Source organism: Chrysemys picta, chromosome 18 (genome assembly GCF_011386835.1).
Source record: "Chrysemys picta bellii isolate R12L10 chromosome 18, ASM1138683v2, whole genome shotgun sequence".
In the NCBI taxonomy this organism is placed as follows: Eukaryota; Metazoa; Chordata; order Testudines; family Emydidae; genus Chrysemys; species Chrysemys picta.
In genome coordinates this window covers 13,914,258-13,928,547 of record NC_088808.1, presented here as the reverse complement: position 1 = coordinate 13,928,547, position 14,290 = coordinate 13,914,258, and the positions used below count along the sequence as shown (strand labels likewise).

The following is a 14,290-nucleotide window of genomic DNA, read 5'->3' as shown; positions in this document are numbered from 1 at the left end:
TAAGCAATTTGGTTCATAAAAAACTAGATCTGAAAGTGTTCCAAGGGTGAAGGACCCCACCAGAATTCCTTACCCAGGGGATAGAGAAGCTTTGGCACCTGCCTTCTCCAAAGGGTGCCATCTTCATGCGAGATCACATCAGGCGGCTTGTGTTTGTACAACTCAATGTAGAAGGACATTTTATCCAGGAAACTGTACACCTGCAAAATGAGAGAGCTACAGAATACAGCCAGAGAACTAGAGCTTTCTAAGGAACTATTAAGCCAGGCCATTTCTAGAGATAGGTAAGGTTACTTGAAATGCATAGTCTGCTTCCAACATGCCAACTCCTACTGAAGCAGAAATACCACCATCCTGTCCCCATGGAATTGCCCAAATAATGCCTCTCTGAACTAGTTAATCAGGAAGACAGGAACTAATTATGAGTAAAGCACTAAAAGTTAGCATCCTGACACAAGGCAATTGTCACAAGCTATGAGTAGTGCTTCAGCTCTGGGTTCTGACATAGTGGCTCCCATAAAGTTGCAATGAAATCTGTGCTTCCCCCGTTTATCATTTGATGTTTAAATTACTTGGAACTCTTGTCTACTGATTGCACATCATAAAACAGCAACTGAGTTATACTCAGAACTTTGTTTTTTGCGTTAGCCTCCCTGAACATCATATCAATCATTAGAGCAGGAAGAGTTCCAAAGCATAAAATACATTTGAGGCCCAAGCAACATTACTCTACAGTGCCACATGGGAGACCTGGGTTCAGTTTCTATTATCTTGATCCTTAGGATTGTCCGTGCTATGAAGGCAGCAAGTTCAGTACTAGAGAGAGAGTGTGTCCTATATTGTGCAATAGCAACCCTTCTGGCAGGCTCGGAAGGAAGTCTTATCCAGACCTCTTTGGCCAAAAGGTTGATGGTTGTTACCCAAGGCATCAAGGATGGGATGTGTGTACAAAGCAAGGGGAGAGGGTCTGACACAATGTTCCTTTTCTGTCCAGATATAAACTGTCTTCCAGATTTCTGGCCAGGTTCCATACCTTTTTTGCAGTAGATTTATCTGATACAAGGGCTTTGAGCAGTTGCAGAAGAGGAGAGAGAAGATGTGGGAACATCCCACACACACTGTCCAAGATAATACCCAGACCTGCGGTTGGCTCCTGGCCGTGGAGACACAAAAGAAAAACTGTTACTAAACAAAAAATGATCAACATGATTCTTCTGCTGGGGGTGGGGGGGAGGGAGGGTCAATGCAGCAAAGCAACTTTAGTGAAGAATGTGCTTAGGGCTCCTGCTACTGGAACATTCATGTCGCATCTACAAATCCTAGCATCCAGAGGTTTAGAGAAAAAACAACACTCAACTATTTGCATCATTCATTGACCCTTAGTGGAAAGTTAAACTTCTCAAATTAACAAAGCAAATGTCATTACCAGTAAATCTGATCAGAGCCAGGTGGTGATGAGAGATGCCTGGGTTCCGCTATTTCCTGCTTCGTGTTGTGAAATGTTAAGCAAATGGCTCCATTCAAAAAGACCACTAATTTCATCTCTACGGAACATACACCTACTATTATTCATGAACAAAAGCATCACTCCAGCCCTTAGTTTTGCTGTGATGGACAACTAGTGTTAATGCCCCTGGGTTAGAGAGTGTGCCTGGTATAATGTAGGAAGGTAAAATGGAAAAGGATGAGCAAATCTGTAACGAAGCATAATTAGAGGTTTTATGCAAGGGAAGGTGACTTTTAATCTGACACCACTACATCTCAGCCATTTATGTGACAAGAGCAATATCAGCACACAGTGTTGTTCTAGCATTTAAACAATCCCAGCCGTGGTTTAAGTTACCATGTAAATTACTACTTGTTTCAGTATCAACAATGCAACCACAGACCGTACCTTAACAGGATGGGGGGGAGGGGCTAAGGGCAAACCATATAAGAGACGCAAATGGAAACTAGCTCTGCAAGCCCTGCTAGAAACTACAACCAGGGAATGTGACGTTGCACCCCATGATGCTTTGTGGAGGTATGCTTGGGAATGTAAATATGACATAACTGGAGTGTGTTTTGTGCTGCATGTGCCATGTAACATATCTCTGCAAAGGTTATGATCTACTGAATATATTCATGCTATTTATATGCATATATCATTTTTGTATTCAAAGTTATGAATATTGGCTGTGTACTTGTTTGATTTTAAGTAGCCTTAGTAAGGCATTTGGGCAGCTTCTTTAGAAAGGAATTTGCAAGTTAAGTGCCCAATCAAGACACACTCAACGGACAATGGATCTTGGAAGGCTCCAATCCACACAAGAAGTCTAGCTGAGGACATTCAAGGTAGCATGAGAACAATGGCTGCTACCTGTAAGTTCTGAGTCACGCATGGACATGCGACTTGCCCATGTGACTCCAAAACTCCATCTTATAGCTCAAAAAGAACAGGAGTACTCGTGGCACCTTAGAAACTAACAAATTTATTAGAGCATAAGCTTTCGTGGGCTACAACCCACTTCTTCGGATGCATATATATGCATATAGCTTATGCTCTAATAAATTTGTTAGTCTCCAAGGTGCCACAAGTACTCCTGTTCTTTTGAGGATACAGACTAACACGGCTGCTACCCTGAAACCCATCTTATAGCTGGGATTCTACACAGGGGGAGGGAGGGGTGTCCACCCACAAGAGAAAGTCTATTTAAACCCCTGGGAGATCCCTCCATTTGGTCTTCAGCTGGCTCAAGAGATAGCCTCTCCACCCCCAAAGGATAACTGAAAGAACCTGGAACAAAGGACAGTAACCACAGGGGTGTAAGTGATTGCTGGACACAGATAGAAGGAGGCTAGTCTGTATAAGAAGCTTACTGGAACATCTCTGAGGGTGAGTAATCACTTTCTTACTGTATTAGAAATAGACTTGCATGTTTTATTTTATTTTGCTTGGTAATTCACTTTGTTCTGTGTTATCACCTGGAACCACTTAAATCCTACTTTTTGTATTTAATAAAATCACTTTTTACTTATTAATTAACCCAGAGTATGTATTAATACCTGGGGGGGCAAACAGCTGTGCATCTCTCTCCTATCAGTGGTATAGAGGGTGAACAATTTAGGAGTTTATCCTGCATAAGCTTTATACAGGATAAAACGGATTTATTTGGGGTTTGGACTCCATTGGGAACTGAGCATCTGGGTGTTGGAGACAGGAACACTTCTTGAGCTGTTTTCAGCTAAACCTGCAGCTTTTGGGGGACGTGGTTCAGACTTGGGTCTGGGTTTACAGCAGGCTAGTGGGTCTGGCTCAAACCAGGCAGGACACTGAACCCCCAAGCTGGCAGAGAAAGCGGGCTCAGGGGTAGTGTCAGCACACCAGGTGGCAGTCCCAAAGGGGGTTTCTGTGATCCAACCCATCACAGGGAATATGAACACCCCATTTCTTTCTTAAAAGAGCATATTTCAGCAAGGTATGACAGCAAGCAGGAAAGGCCAAAGAAGTCCCAAAATACTCACCGTCCTCCAGAAGAGCTGTGGAATGCTGGAAGCTGCTAGAACTTCACAGGCTGCATCAATGATGTCCTTCAAAGGAAAGGGCGTTGGGAGAAATTAAAATTACTTTAGGATAGTTTCCTTCCAAATCAAGTCTTGTCACCTCCCTTGGAATCCAGGGTTCAATACAGTAACATTTGTGACGCTAGCAGACCAAGTGCTATCTCATGCCAAACTCCCAGGTCAATTCACTTGTGTATTAGTGCAGATTAAAGTGATTGGTGTTTACACTTCATGAAAACTATGGGATGTTACATGTATTGTTTTCACTTATCTGTATCCCGTTATAATGTAATAGGAAACATTTAAATTTACATTGTAATTACTCCTGTAATTAAATAACCCATTAAAGGAGACAGAAGCCTTGTGTAATGCAAATGAAGAACTTTAGCAGGAAAGTACTAATTTGTGTGCATTTGAAGGCAAGTGGTCATTGTGTGTGATGATCAGAGATCAAAGACTCTAAATGCACTTGTCTCTCTCCCACAGTTAAAGAAAGAGCCCACTGTCAGCTTATTTTCTGTAAGAAGAAGCTATAAGTATGGATTCAGGGAAAGAGCCGGGATCTCTGGACTGTTTGGACTATGACAGGGAATGGTACCTGATGCAAAGCAGAGATCCAAAGACAATCTGGGTACCCTGAAAAGACTTTTGGGAAACTAGCAGCTTATTACATCTCTATCACCATTTAGAATTATAGACTGTGGCTCACCTAAACATATATTTAACCTGCTTTAACCTCTCAATAATGCATTTCCTTTTCTTAACTAATAAACATATAGTTAGTTTACTACAGAATTAGCTACCAGCATTGTCTTTGGCGTGAGAACTAGAATGCAACTTGACCTGAGTGAGTGACTGGTCTCTTGGGACTGGGAGTAACTTGGAGATTTGTGATTTTTGACATAAGTGACCATATATCACTAGGTCCAGTTTGTCTGGGTGGCAAGATAGATTGTCTGTGATTCCATTGTAAGACTGTTATAGTGATCCAAGAGTTCATATTTGGTACTGAGCTGGTGCAATTTAATTCAGAACATACCACCAGTTTGGTGTCTCTGCCCTGCTTTGACATTCAGCCCTGAGGTAGGCACTCATGGTTGTGAGCCACTCCAAACAGTGTGGCAACAGTCATTCCCTAAATTGGAACTGCACACCCTAAGCTAAATAGGAGGAAATACACAAGCCCATTTTAACCCGAATATACACCAACTCTCTCGAAAACCACACTCACTGCCAATGAACTGACTGGCATGGGATATGGTAAATCTGCTATGGAAGTAATAGAGTATACTGTCCTCCATACCCTAGGAGCTCAGTGCCATTATGATACATCTTATCCCCACTTCTTTCTGACCAATACGCCAGCATTTGCTCTGAAACCACTGGCCCATCAAAATGTAAGAAATACTACTCTGTATCTTTAATTAGTACCCAGCAGAGATGTTGACAGTTTTCAGAGTTGGAAGAACCGTAAAGTTTGTGTTATGCATTTGGAGTAAAACACAGTGGGCCCCACTTTCAGAACTGTCTACCTAAATCATGCAGTGGATACAATCCCAAACACAGAATTTGCACCCAGCATACAGGTGGCCAGTTTTGAATGTTAGGTTATGGTAGGTTATAATAAATAAGATAACGGACACAATGAGCCTTTGACATTTACCTGCTGATTGCCTAACGTATGTAATTCCAGCGAGGTAAGAACAAAGGAAAGCAGCCCATAAATACACATGCAAGCTGTGCTGGCAGTACACTGTAATGCAAAAGAAAGGTCAGTGAGTGACAGTGGAGACTATAAACCCTATTCAAGAACCAGGGTATAGTTCATTACAGAACATATGTAACAGCCCTCAGTTTCCTTAGCACATCATAGACACTGCCCCTTTCTGCAGGTATATAAGAGAGGGGATCACCACCTCAGGCTAGCCAATGTATCTATGGGAAGACAATAGAAATGGGAACAGCAGTTAGTGAAGTGCCACACAAAACCACCTAAATTCTTATGAGTCAATGTGTCTAAAAGCCACCCTCCTCCCACAGCCCAGAATCCTCTTCAAAACAATCATATCAAGAAACACTCAATGGTCAGAAAAATGAGAGGGCTCTTCTTCCATCAATGTCTGGCTGACTGACAGCTACTGGAGCTTTGGAATAGTTTGTTCTTGTAAACGACACTGTCTAGTGAAATTGTTTGTGGGAAATGGTGGCAGAAGCCAAAAGCTGCAATTGTTGGTGCATCCATGGAGTCAACTTAATAAACAAGATAAGTGTGAACGTTTATTACTATCATAAAGTCATAGAGTTCAGAACCAGAAGGGACCACAAGATCATCATCTTTGATCTTCCATCTCTCACAGTCCACTAAACACTACACAGCTACCTCCAAACTAACCCAACAAACAGAATCAGACCAAAATATTACACAGCCCTTAGGAGACTAGGCAAAATTATTGTGTGCCACAGGCATAGAACAGGAGGGACTCAAGATGCATCAATGCACAAGGCTCTTGAAAGGCTGAGATATACATCTCTCTCTCTCTCTCTTTTTATATATATGAGAGAGAGAGAGAGAGAGAGAGAGAGAGAGAGAGAGCGCGCGCAGATTTTCCAATCACTGGCCAGACCTGGACCTTCCCCAGCCAAATCTAGTCCCTAACAGAATAACTTGGGGAAATAAATTTTTAATTTGCCTTCTAAACCTACAAACACTTCATTTAACTTCCACTCTACACAGAAAGGAGCTGAAACAACAACACTGATGTCACTTACTGGCCAACACTTCACTATGCACTCTATTCAGGACTGGAATTAGACTTCCAAAAACAATGGCCTAACCTACCTACCTTCCCCCACATCTTCACACTACCAATACCATAAAGCCCCCTCACCCTGAAGAGCCTACAAACATGACAACTAGAAACTTACATTCTTCCCCCCACTGCTGAGTGACCGTAGCAGCTTTGTCAGGTACTGGAATATATTCAGCTGGATAGCAGTACTTCCCATTCGCCTGATCGCATTGGTCGACTCCTCTGGGGTTACTGTGTGACGGAGCAAAGCCCAGGCCAAGAGCACAGGGGCATGATGAGAGATGTCCCCTAAAGTCAGCAGCAGATGGTCCATTTCCTGCTCAGAAGACAGGATACAAGCAAAGAAATCAAGACAGGCTGAAAGAAGCCCTGACCCAGCAAGCATTCAGCTGACTGAGGTGTAGCTCTAATAATCACCTAATTCATGCAAATAAATGTCTTGTATAAAAACAAGGATCTATAGAGTTGACCAAGTTGTACTTTCAGGAAGAAACTGCTTAGCATGTTTTTTCTGTCATGCTGATTCATATCCTTTGGGGAAGGAGGTGAGAGGGTCACAAAAATAAAGGACACACAATTCTAATTAAAATAATGGATAGCCCCTTGTTTAAATTGAAGTTTGTTGTTTTGATACAAGTATCACAGTGAAATTATAACAAATGTGAAATTCCAGGTCAAGTATGCAAAGATCAGTCAGAGCACAAGCAACACCAGTGTTTCCTTCATAACTTAATGACCTCACTGTGCTTTTCTAGCTCCCACGTATTTTCTTCCCTGAAAACCTTTGAAATATACTACACCACAGATGTTTAATTTCTCCCCATTTTGATGTCCATGTTAAGACCATTTCTTAGCTCCTCCCTACCCTTCCCTAAAACCTTCAGGGAAACCCTGAAGATAAACAAAAAGAACAGGAGTACTTGTGGCACCTTACAGACTAACAAATTTATTAGAGCATAAGCTTTCGTGGACTACAGCCCACTTCTTCGGATGCATACCGAAGAATGGTATGCATCCGAAGAAGTGGGCTGTAGTCCACGAAAGCTTATGCTCTAATAAATTTGTTAGTCTCTAAGGTGCCACAAGTACTCCTGTTCTTTTTGCGGATACAGACTAACACGGCTGCTACTCTGAAACCTGAAGATAAACCACTTTCTTATGAGATAAATAGAAATTAATAATTCATTTCCTTCTTACTTGCCCCATATTGTAATGTAGATGTTAGTTCAGTCGATCTGCAAGCCCAGAATCTCACAGACAAGTTCTGCCCACAGAGCTCCAGCAGCTCTACCTTGGGCAACCACAACCCATCTCTAATTACAGAGGAACTACAAATGTCAAGAGACTTATTGAAGGTTTACCTGGTGCATACGCCCATTACTGGCAAATTTATGTTCCTCCGTCCTATCATCCAACACACGCTCATGCAGGGAGTCAATTTCCATGCCCTCCACCAGGATAAGAGCACTGAAGTAGCTGGAGCAGGGGTCAGGGGAAGGAAGCAAGAAAAAGAAACTCAATTTAAAGATTCAGTAGGAAAGAGGGAAGTAAAGGCTGGATAATGGAACAGTCCATCAGCTTTACATTTATCTACTACTCCCTTAATGAAGGAAAAAAATATGTGAAATTAAGAGCAATAATCCAAAGAACATAAATTCTTGGATCTTGATGTGCCAACAGATGACAAGTTAGGTCTTCAAAATTATCTACTGCTGGCTGAACAGTCACAAAATAGGAAAGCCATTTATTCTGATTTGAAGATGGCCTCTCTTCCTCAGCTTATTTCTACCATGTTACATTCCACATGGCAGGTTTTTCACTGGCTGTCTCTCAGTCCAATCTGAAGAAACCTTTTATAAACTAAACCAAAGGTCATAAGGATAAACATTATTTACACAAAGAGTGATTTTGGAGGGCACCATCATGAAATACACCTATATTCTGTATTGAACAAGAGATTTGTTCAATTGCACACTATTCCCATACATACACACAAGACTTACCCAATACGATCCACCAGGTGATCCATGCTTTCATCCACCAAATGCCTGTTGGTCTGTCTAGAGCCAAATCCCTGTTCTTTGAAAAGCCTGGCAAAGGTCAGCAGCTCATCAGGTGCCATCTCAAAGTATGCATAGTAAAGGAAGATGACTTCAAGAAGCATGGATTGCTCGCGGAGGCACTGCACAAACCAGCGGGACACCTGGCGCTCTGTCTGTACAAGGAGGAGAGTCCTACCGTTATACATTTAAACTAGCAACCTGAAATGGAGAGTGGCTGGGGCAAATCGGTCTGCTTCAATGGTGAGGGAACCTGCTCTTACGTCACACCAGAAATGCTGTTTAAGTCATCCCCTCAATGGCAGTGGGTGCATCCCACAACATATAGCATTAAGGGATTAAGGTAAAAATCAATGATATTGGGATTATGTGATCCTTATGCAGCCCACAGAGCTGAAGACAGGAAAAACACCTACCCTATCCCAGGAGACACTACCCAAGTTGCCAGGAAGCCAGATGATTCAGATTCACAATTCTGCAGGTTTTATTTAAAAATTAAACAAAACACTACTAAGAGTAAACAGAGTTGGCTACTTAAAACAGATTATGCGCCACTCCAAAACCCTGCTGGTCTAGTGACAGCTCAATGAGCTTTTTACAAAGGGGATCAGAGCCTAGATCTCAAGATCAGAGCCTAGCTGCTGAAACAAGATGTGTTCAGAGTATTACCAAAGGGAAACAATTCCCTTAAATTCCTTAGAAGGCCGGAAATGTCCTTGTTAATTGCATTTAAGCATATTCACTTTGTACTAATTAGTCAACAATGTAGTGAAGAAAGAACATACAACTCTGATAAAGAATAATTTTTGATAATTTTCAAAATACCATGAGATTTCCATGTGTTTCCCATGTAGGAGCTTCTGCTTTGTATAGATCTTCAAACTGTTTCCGGTAATTAGGAACCAGTTCCTTGTCCAGCTTCTCAACACACTGTGAGTATTGTGCCTTTCAAAAAATAACGCAAATATTACACATACACATGTATAAGCTTTTTAGATGCATAGACAGACAAACGGTGTGTCATTTAACAGTGAGATCAGATTCAGGAAAAGGTTCAAGTATTCACCATGTAGGGGTGCCTCTCATCCTGAAAATAAGTGAGTAGGTTGAGGACACAGCGCAGAATGCACATTCTTTCTTCATAGTAATAGTCAGCAAGCTGTGAAAACACAACGTCATCAGCATCACTTGCTGCTGTGTCTAACTCTCTCTTCCCTCTCCTGATCTCATCACTGATGCCTCCCACCAAACTGCAGTGATTATGCTCATAAACTTACATTGCCCATGCACTACCTACAATGGATGCTTCAACGTAATGGCATGACTCAGTTAGATAGTTTAAGTCATCTGACAAAAGCATCCAGTTCACCCTTATGCATATGCGCGCACACCCCCTTCATATATTAGAATAGGTTCTGTCATTCCATTGCTAACTCAGAAAGAAAGGAACAAGGCAGAGCAAACAAGGAGAGATGAGATTTCAATCTCTTTCTCCTCTTGGATCCATAACTACATAGGTGTGATCTTCAGTCCCCTTTCCAAAGACATGTCTTAGGATGACAACTGAGCACATAAATGCAAAGCTGTGGCTATCCTAGGAGTGCTTATTCCTGCATGGCCCAATTTCAATCAGCACAGCCAAAAGGTCCCTGTATAGAGTAACTGCTCATGCTGTTCTAGTCTATGGCCAGCCACTCTTCTGTAAAGCATTTTGAGATTTGCTGATGAAAATCGCTACATGAAGAGCAAGGTATTACTACTACTTCACAAATGAATTGGAAAAATCCCCCCAGATTTGCTCTTTACATTGAAGGGCCACTTCAACCATTCCCAGCTTTTCCTGACCAATAGCAAACAAAATTAGTTCATTGTCAACACCTCTTTTTAAAATGAAAATAAGAATGAAAACTACTGACCTTCAACATCAGAGCCTGACTCTGCCTTTCATCCTGCAGGACAGTCTGCAATCAAAACACATCAGAATAAGGAAGTGACCTTAATGCACCTACACTAGTCACCAAAAAATTCATACTGAAAGCAATGAAAGGCATATAAGATATCATTTCTTGTGAGAGGCCAGATTTCAGCGTTACAGAGCACAGATTCTCACTTGCAAGCATGAGTTTACCTCTGACTCCTTTTATCCCTACCCCTCTCTCTCAGACAACTGTCAGTACATTCCTATGGCTAAGAGTTCAGATAAATCTCAGACTCACACCAGGCAGGATATTCTAGAAGATTGGACCTGGACCCCAGATACCTCATTTTCTGTAATGTACTTGAATATCAGAAATTCAGGGGGGGAGGGGGAGGAGTTCCAAAATAATTTCCAAATCTGGATTTCAGCATCATGCACAACCATGTCAATGAACCACTGGGGTTAAGGAGGAAAAGAGACAGTAGCATGATGCAGGCACATACTACAGACCTTAAGTGAGTCCCGGGTCCCTCTGTAATCCTCTTGAAGATAACACTGCAATAACTGCACACTTTGCTCTTCATCCAGCCCCTGAAACAAGAGAGAGATGCACAGACACAGAGAGGAATAAGACAAGGCAACTAAGTTTATCAAAAGGTGCAAAGTCACTCCAAATATTCAGGCATCTCTTCCCTTTGGAATAAATTCTTCCAAAAAGTGTCAATAAATTGGTTTCCTCTGAGGCTCTTAACAGTTATGGTCAGTAGAGTTTGTTTGTTAAAGGAAAGCAGAACATTACATTTTAAAATAATGTAGATGTGGCTAGTTCAGCTCCAGCAGGAGTATAATGGATCAACTAAATAAAGGTCCTATCATAAACTGATCACCTTGTTCTATTTCTGATTGGAAGGAATCCAATTCTGCGGGTAACTAGTCAAGATTTTCCAACATGACAAGGGATTTTGAGTGTCCAGTTTGAGATGCCTTAAAAAAAGCACGATTTTCAGAGGGCAAGCGCTAAGCACTTCCTGAAAAAACAGCCGTTTAGGTAGTCTCAATTTAGGCACCAACAATTAAGGAACCCAAAAGTCACTAGTCACTTTGGAAAATTTTAGCTTACTGCCTCAGTTCTTGCTTATAACTTAGTTTAGAATAATCAGGATTGACAATAGCCTTAAATTCATTTCTACTGAACATTCAAACAGCTTATTAAACTTAACTGAGCTTCAGAATTTGATCCTCTTATTGTTTTAGTTAAATACCTGTGAGAAATTACTTGACCTGACAAACTCTCACTGCAGAAAAAAGTATGTGTCCAGTAGGGAATTGGAGAAGAAAAACTGTAGGCAAAAGCCTCAGCATAGAGAAAGTAACTCTTTATCCAGGTAGCAGGAGATAAATTAGAAAAGATTACACTTCAGTTATCTTCTTCAGAGATAAGATATACTACATCAAGAACAGAAAGCACAAACCCAGGTCTCTGGCTGTGCATTCCAAGTGTGAGGGCAAGAATTAAACTGCCTAGGACCTCTGCTCACCAAAAACTTGCTGATCCTCAGGCCCAGTTCCTTCAGTGGAGCAGCCACATCTTTATCAGCTTTTACTTTTTCGGCTGAACTTGCACTAAAGAAAGAAGAAAACCCTTTTAGTCATGAAAATGCACTAAAGACACAAAGAGGCAAAACAGAAAGGCTTAATTCCCAAATCCCTGGCTTTTGTCGGTTTAAAAATCAGACTTTTCAGTGATTGTTCTGGCTTTTCTATATTTAATATACATACTGTAACCTCAATGCAGGACTTGTTTGGCACAGTTCACTTCATGTGCAATGCAAGGTACAGTTAGACCTTAGACCATCCCATGCTTTGCTGCACATTGGGCTACCCGCATTTGCCATCCTTGTCTGTCAACTGCCCTTCTCTCCAAATCTTCCCATTTCATGTTGAGGTGCTTGATGTCGTTCAGAACTGTTCGTTTCCATGTTATTCACCGTCTTCCTCTCTTTCTTCTTGCATTTTCTGGCTTCCATTCAAGGGCAGTATTTGGTAAGCGTTCTTTTTCCATTCTCAGCACATGTCCCAGCCACTGATGTCTTCTTTTGTAGATTATTTGTGAGAGGGTGCCTTGTCCAGTAATTTTTTTCACTTCTTCATTCATCTTCCTATCTCTCTATGTTATTCCCAATATTCTTCTCAGACAGTTGTGATGAAAAGCATCCAGCTTTTGCATATCTTTCTTGGTAAGTTGCCATGTCTCACTGCTATACGTTGTGATGGTGATAACAACTGCTTTGTACACATTCAGTTTTGTCTTGAGGGAGATGTTTATGAGTTGCCAGATGTTTTTGAGTCTTCCAAATGCAGGGTTTGCCTTCCCGATTCTTCTTCTTCTTTCCTCGGAAAAAGTACCATCTTGGCTGATGGTACTTCCAAGATACATAAAATTGTTCACCACCTCCAGTTTCTCTTCTTCAATTTTGATTTCTATCCCCATAAACATGACTTTACATTTCTTTGCATTGTATCTCAAACCTATCTTCTCCATTACTAAAAAAAGCATTGCAGAAGCTAAAAAAACAACAAGGCACCTGGGTTGGACAGCATTCATCCTGAAATGCTTAAATATGGAGGCGAAGACGTGGAGTCAGTCATCTGTTTGCTGTGCAACAAAATATGGACAGAGGAGAAAGTTCTGGAAGAATGGACCCTCAGTATCCTAATCAAGTTACCAAAGAAAGGTGATCTAAACAATTGTTCAAATTGGAGGGGAGTAACACTTCTATCTGTCATAGGAAAAGTATTAGCAGCAGTCCTCCTGAACATAATGAAAGGAAAGATGGATACCATCCTACGTGAACAACAATCTGGATTTAGACAAGAGAGCTCATGCACAGACACTATTTTCGCCCTGAGATGGATTATTGAGAACACAATTGAATTCCAAGGCAGTCTTGCCATCCATTTTGTGGACTTTCAAAAGGCATTCGATAGTCTAAACAGAGAAACAATGTGGAAAATTGTGGAACAATATGGAATTCCAACAAAATTAATGAACATTACGAAGACATTCTATGCCAACTCAAAATGCTGAATTAAAATGGAAAATGGATTGAGTAAGCCATTCAGCATCAAGACAGGTGTAAGGCAGGGGTGCATCCTGTCTTCATTTTTGTTTATGCTAGCCATTGACTATGGATTAAAACAATGCAACCGTGATACATATGGCCTAAAATGGAACAATACAAGGCTATCTGATCTAGACTTTGCTGACGACATTGCTCTTATCAATGAAGATGCCAACGGGCTACAAAAAATGCACAAACCAAGGTACGGTTACAGCTATAATAAACATAGATAGATAATCATTCTCACTCTTTCAATGTGAGAATCTGGATCTCATTTTGAGAAGACTAAGTGTCAAGAGGAGTCGTTCCTCTGCATTGAAGCTTCATCTTTAGGTAACCTATAGAGGCACTCTAGATTCTGGTACATGATTACTGTAACTCTCAGCAAGAGGCTGGGATGAACAGGTATCTAACATAGGCTGGGAGAAGACAAGAACTTGTGTTATTTCTACACATGGTATTTTCATGCCAAAATAATATTAACTGCACTGAGGCACCCCTTCTAAACCTCTCCGCTCCATGTGAATAGTGAACCTCCTGCAACCTGGAGGTAATTGGCATATGAAGGGGGTAGAATCTATTTTTGCTGCATCACTGGGAAATATTCAGCACGTTCTACTACTATCCAGTGCCTGTTTATCTAATGCACCTATCACAGTAGTATCTAGGCGCCTATTATCAGATGCTAGCATCAACGAATTACTGTACCTGGGAGGTTTGTAGTATGAAAGCCCCTCTAGTAGCCTCTGCCAATGCTTGTTCAACTCTGCTGCAATCTGAGCCTAGAAGAGAATAAAATAATACTGAATGGACAAATCTCCTTATTCTGCCCAATAT

The 14,290-nt window shown here is 41.3% G+C and overlaps 1 protein-coding gene across 2 annotated transcripts in view; it reads right to left on the bottom strand.

Annotated features, from left to right (window-relative positions):
* NUP188 (nucleoporin 188) overlaps positions 1-14,290 on the bottom strand; it is a 47,474-nt gene that overhangs the window by 28,615 nt on the left and 4,569 nt on the right. For both annotated transcript variants that reach the window (XM_008169212.4, XM_005293386.5), the window contains exons 3-15: positions 14,162-14,235; positions 11,870-11,954; positions 10,842-10,922; positions 10,330-10,374; positions 9,480-9,572; positions 9,239-9,358; positions 8,357-8,568; positions 7,715-7,829; positions 6,469-6,669; positions 5,207-5,296; positions 3,505-3,570; positions 1,034-1,153; positions 74-200 (exon numbers count right to left, since the gene is read on the bottom strand). In XM_008169212.4, coding sequence (XP_008167434.1) covers positions 74-200; positions 1,034-1,153; positions 3,505-3,570; positions 5,207-5,296; positions 6,469-6,669; positions 7,715-7,829; positions 8,357-8,568; positions 9,239-9,358; positions 9,480-9,572; positions 10,330-10,374; positions 10,842-10,922; positions 11,870-11,954; positions 14,162-14,235 — 1,429 coding nt within the window. The remainder of the gene's footprint in view (positions 1-73; positions 201-1,033; positions 1,154-3,504; positions 3,571-5,206; positions 5,297-6,468; positions 6,670-7,714; positions 7,830-8,356; positions 8,569-9,238; positions 9,359-9,479; positions 9,573-10,329; positions 10,375-10,841; positions 10,923-11,869; positions 11,955-14,161; positions 14,236-14,290) is intronic.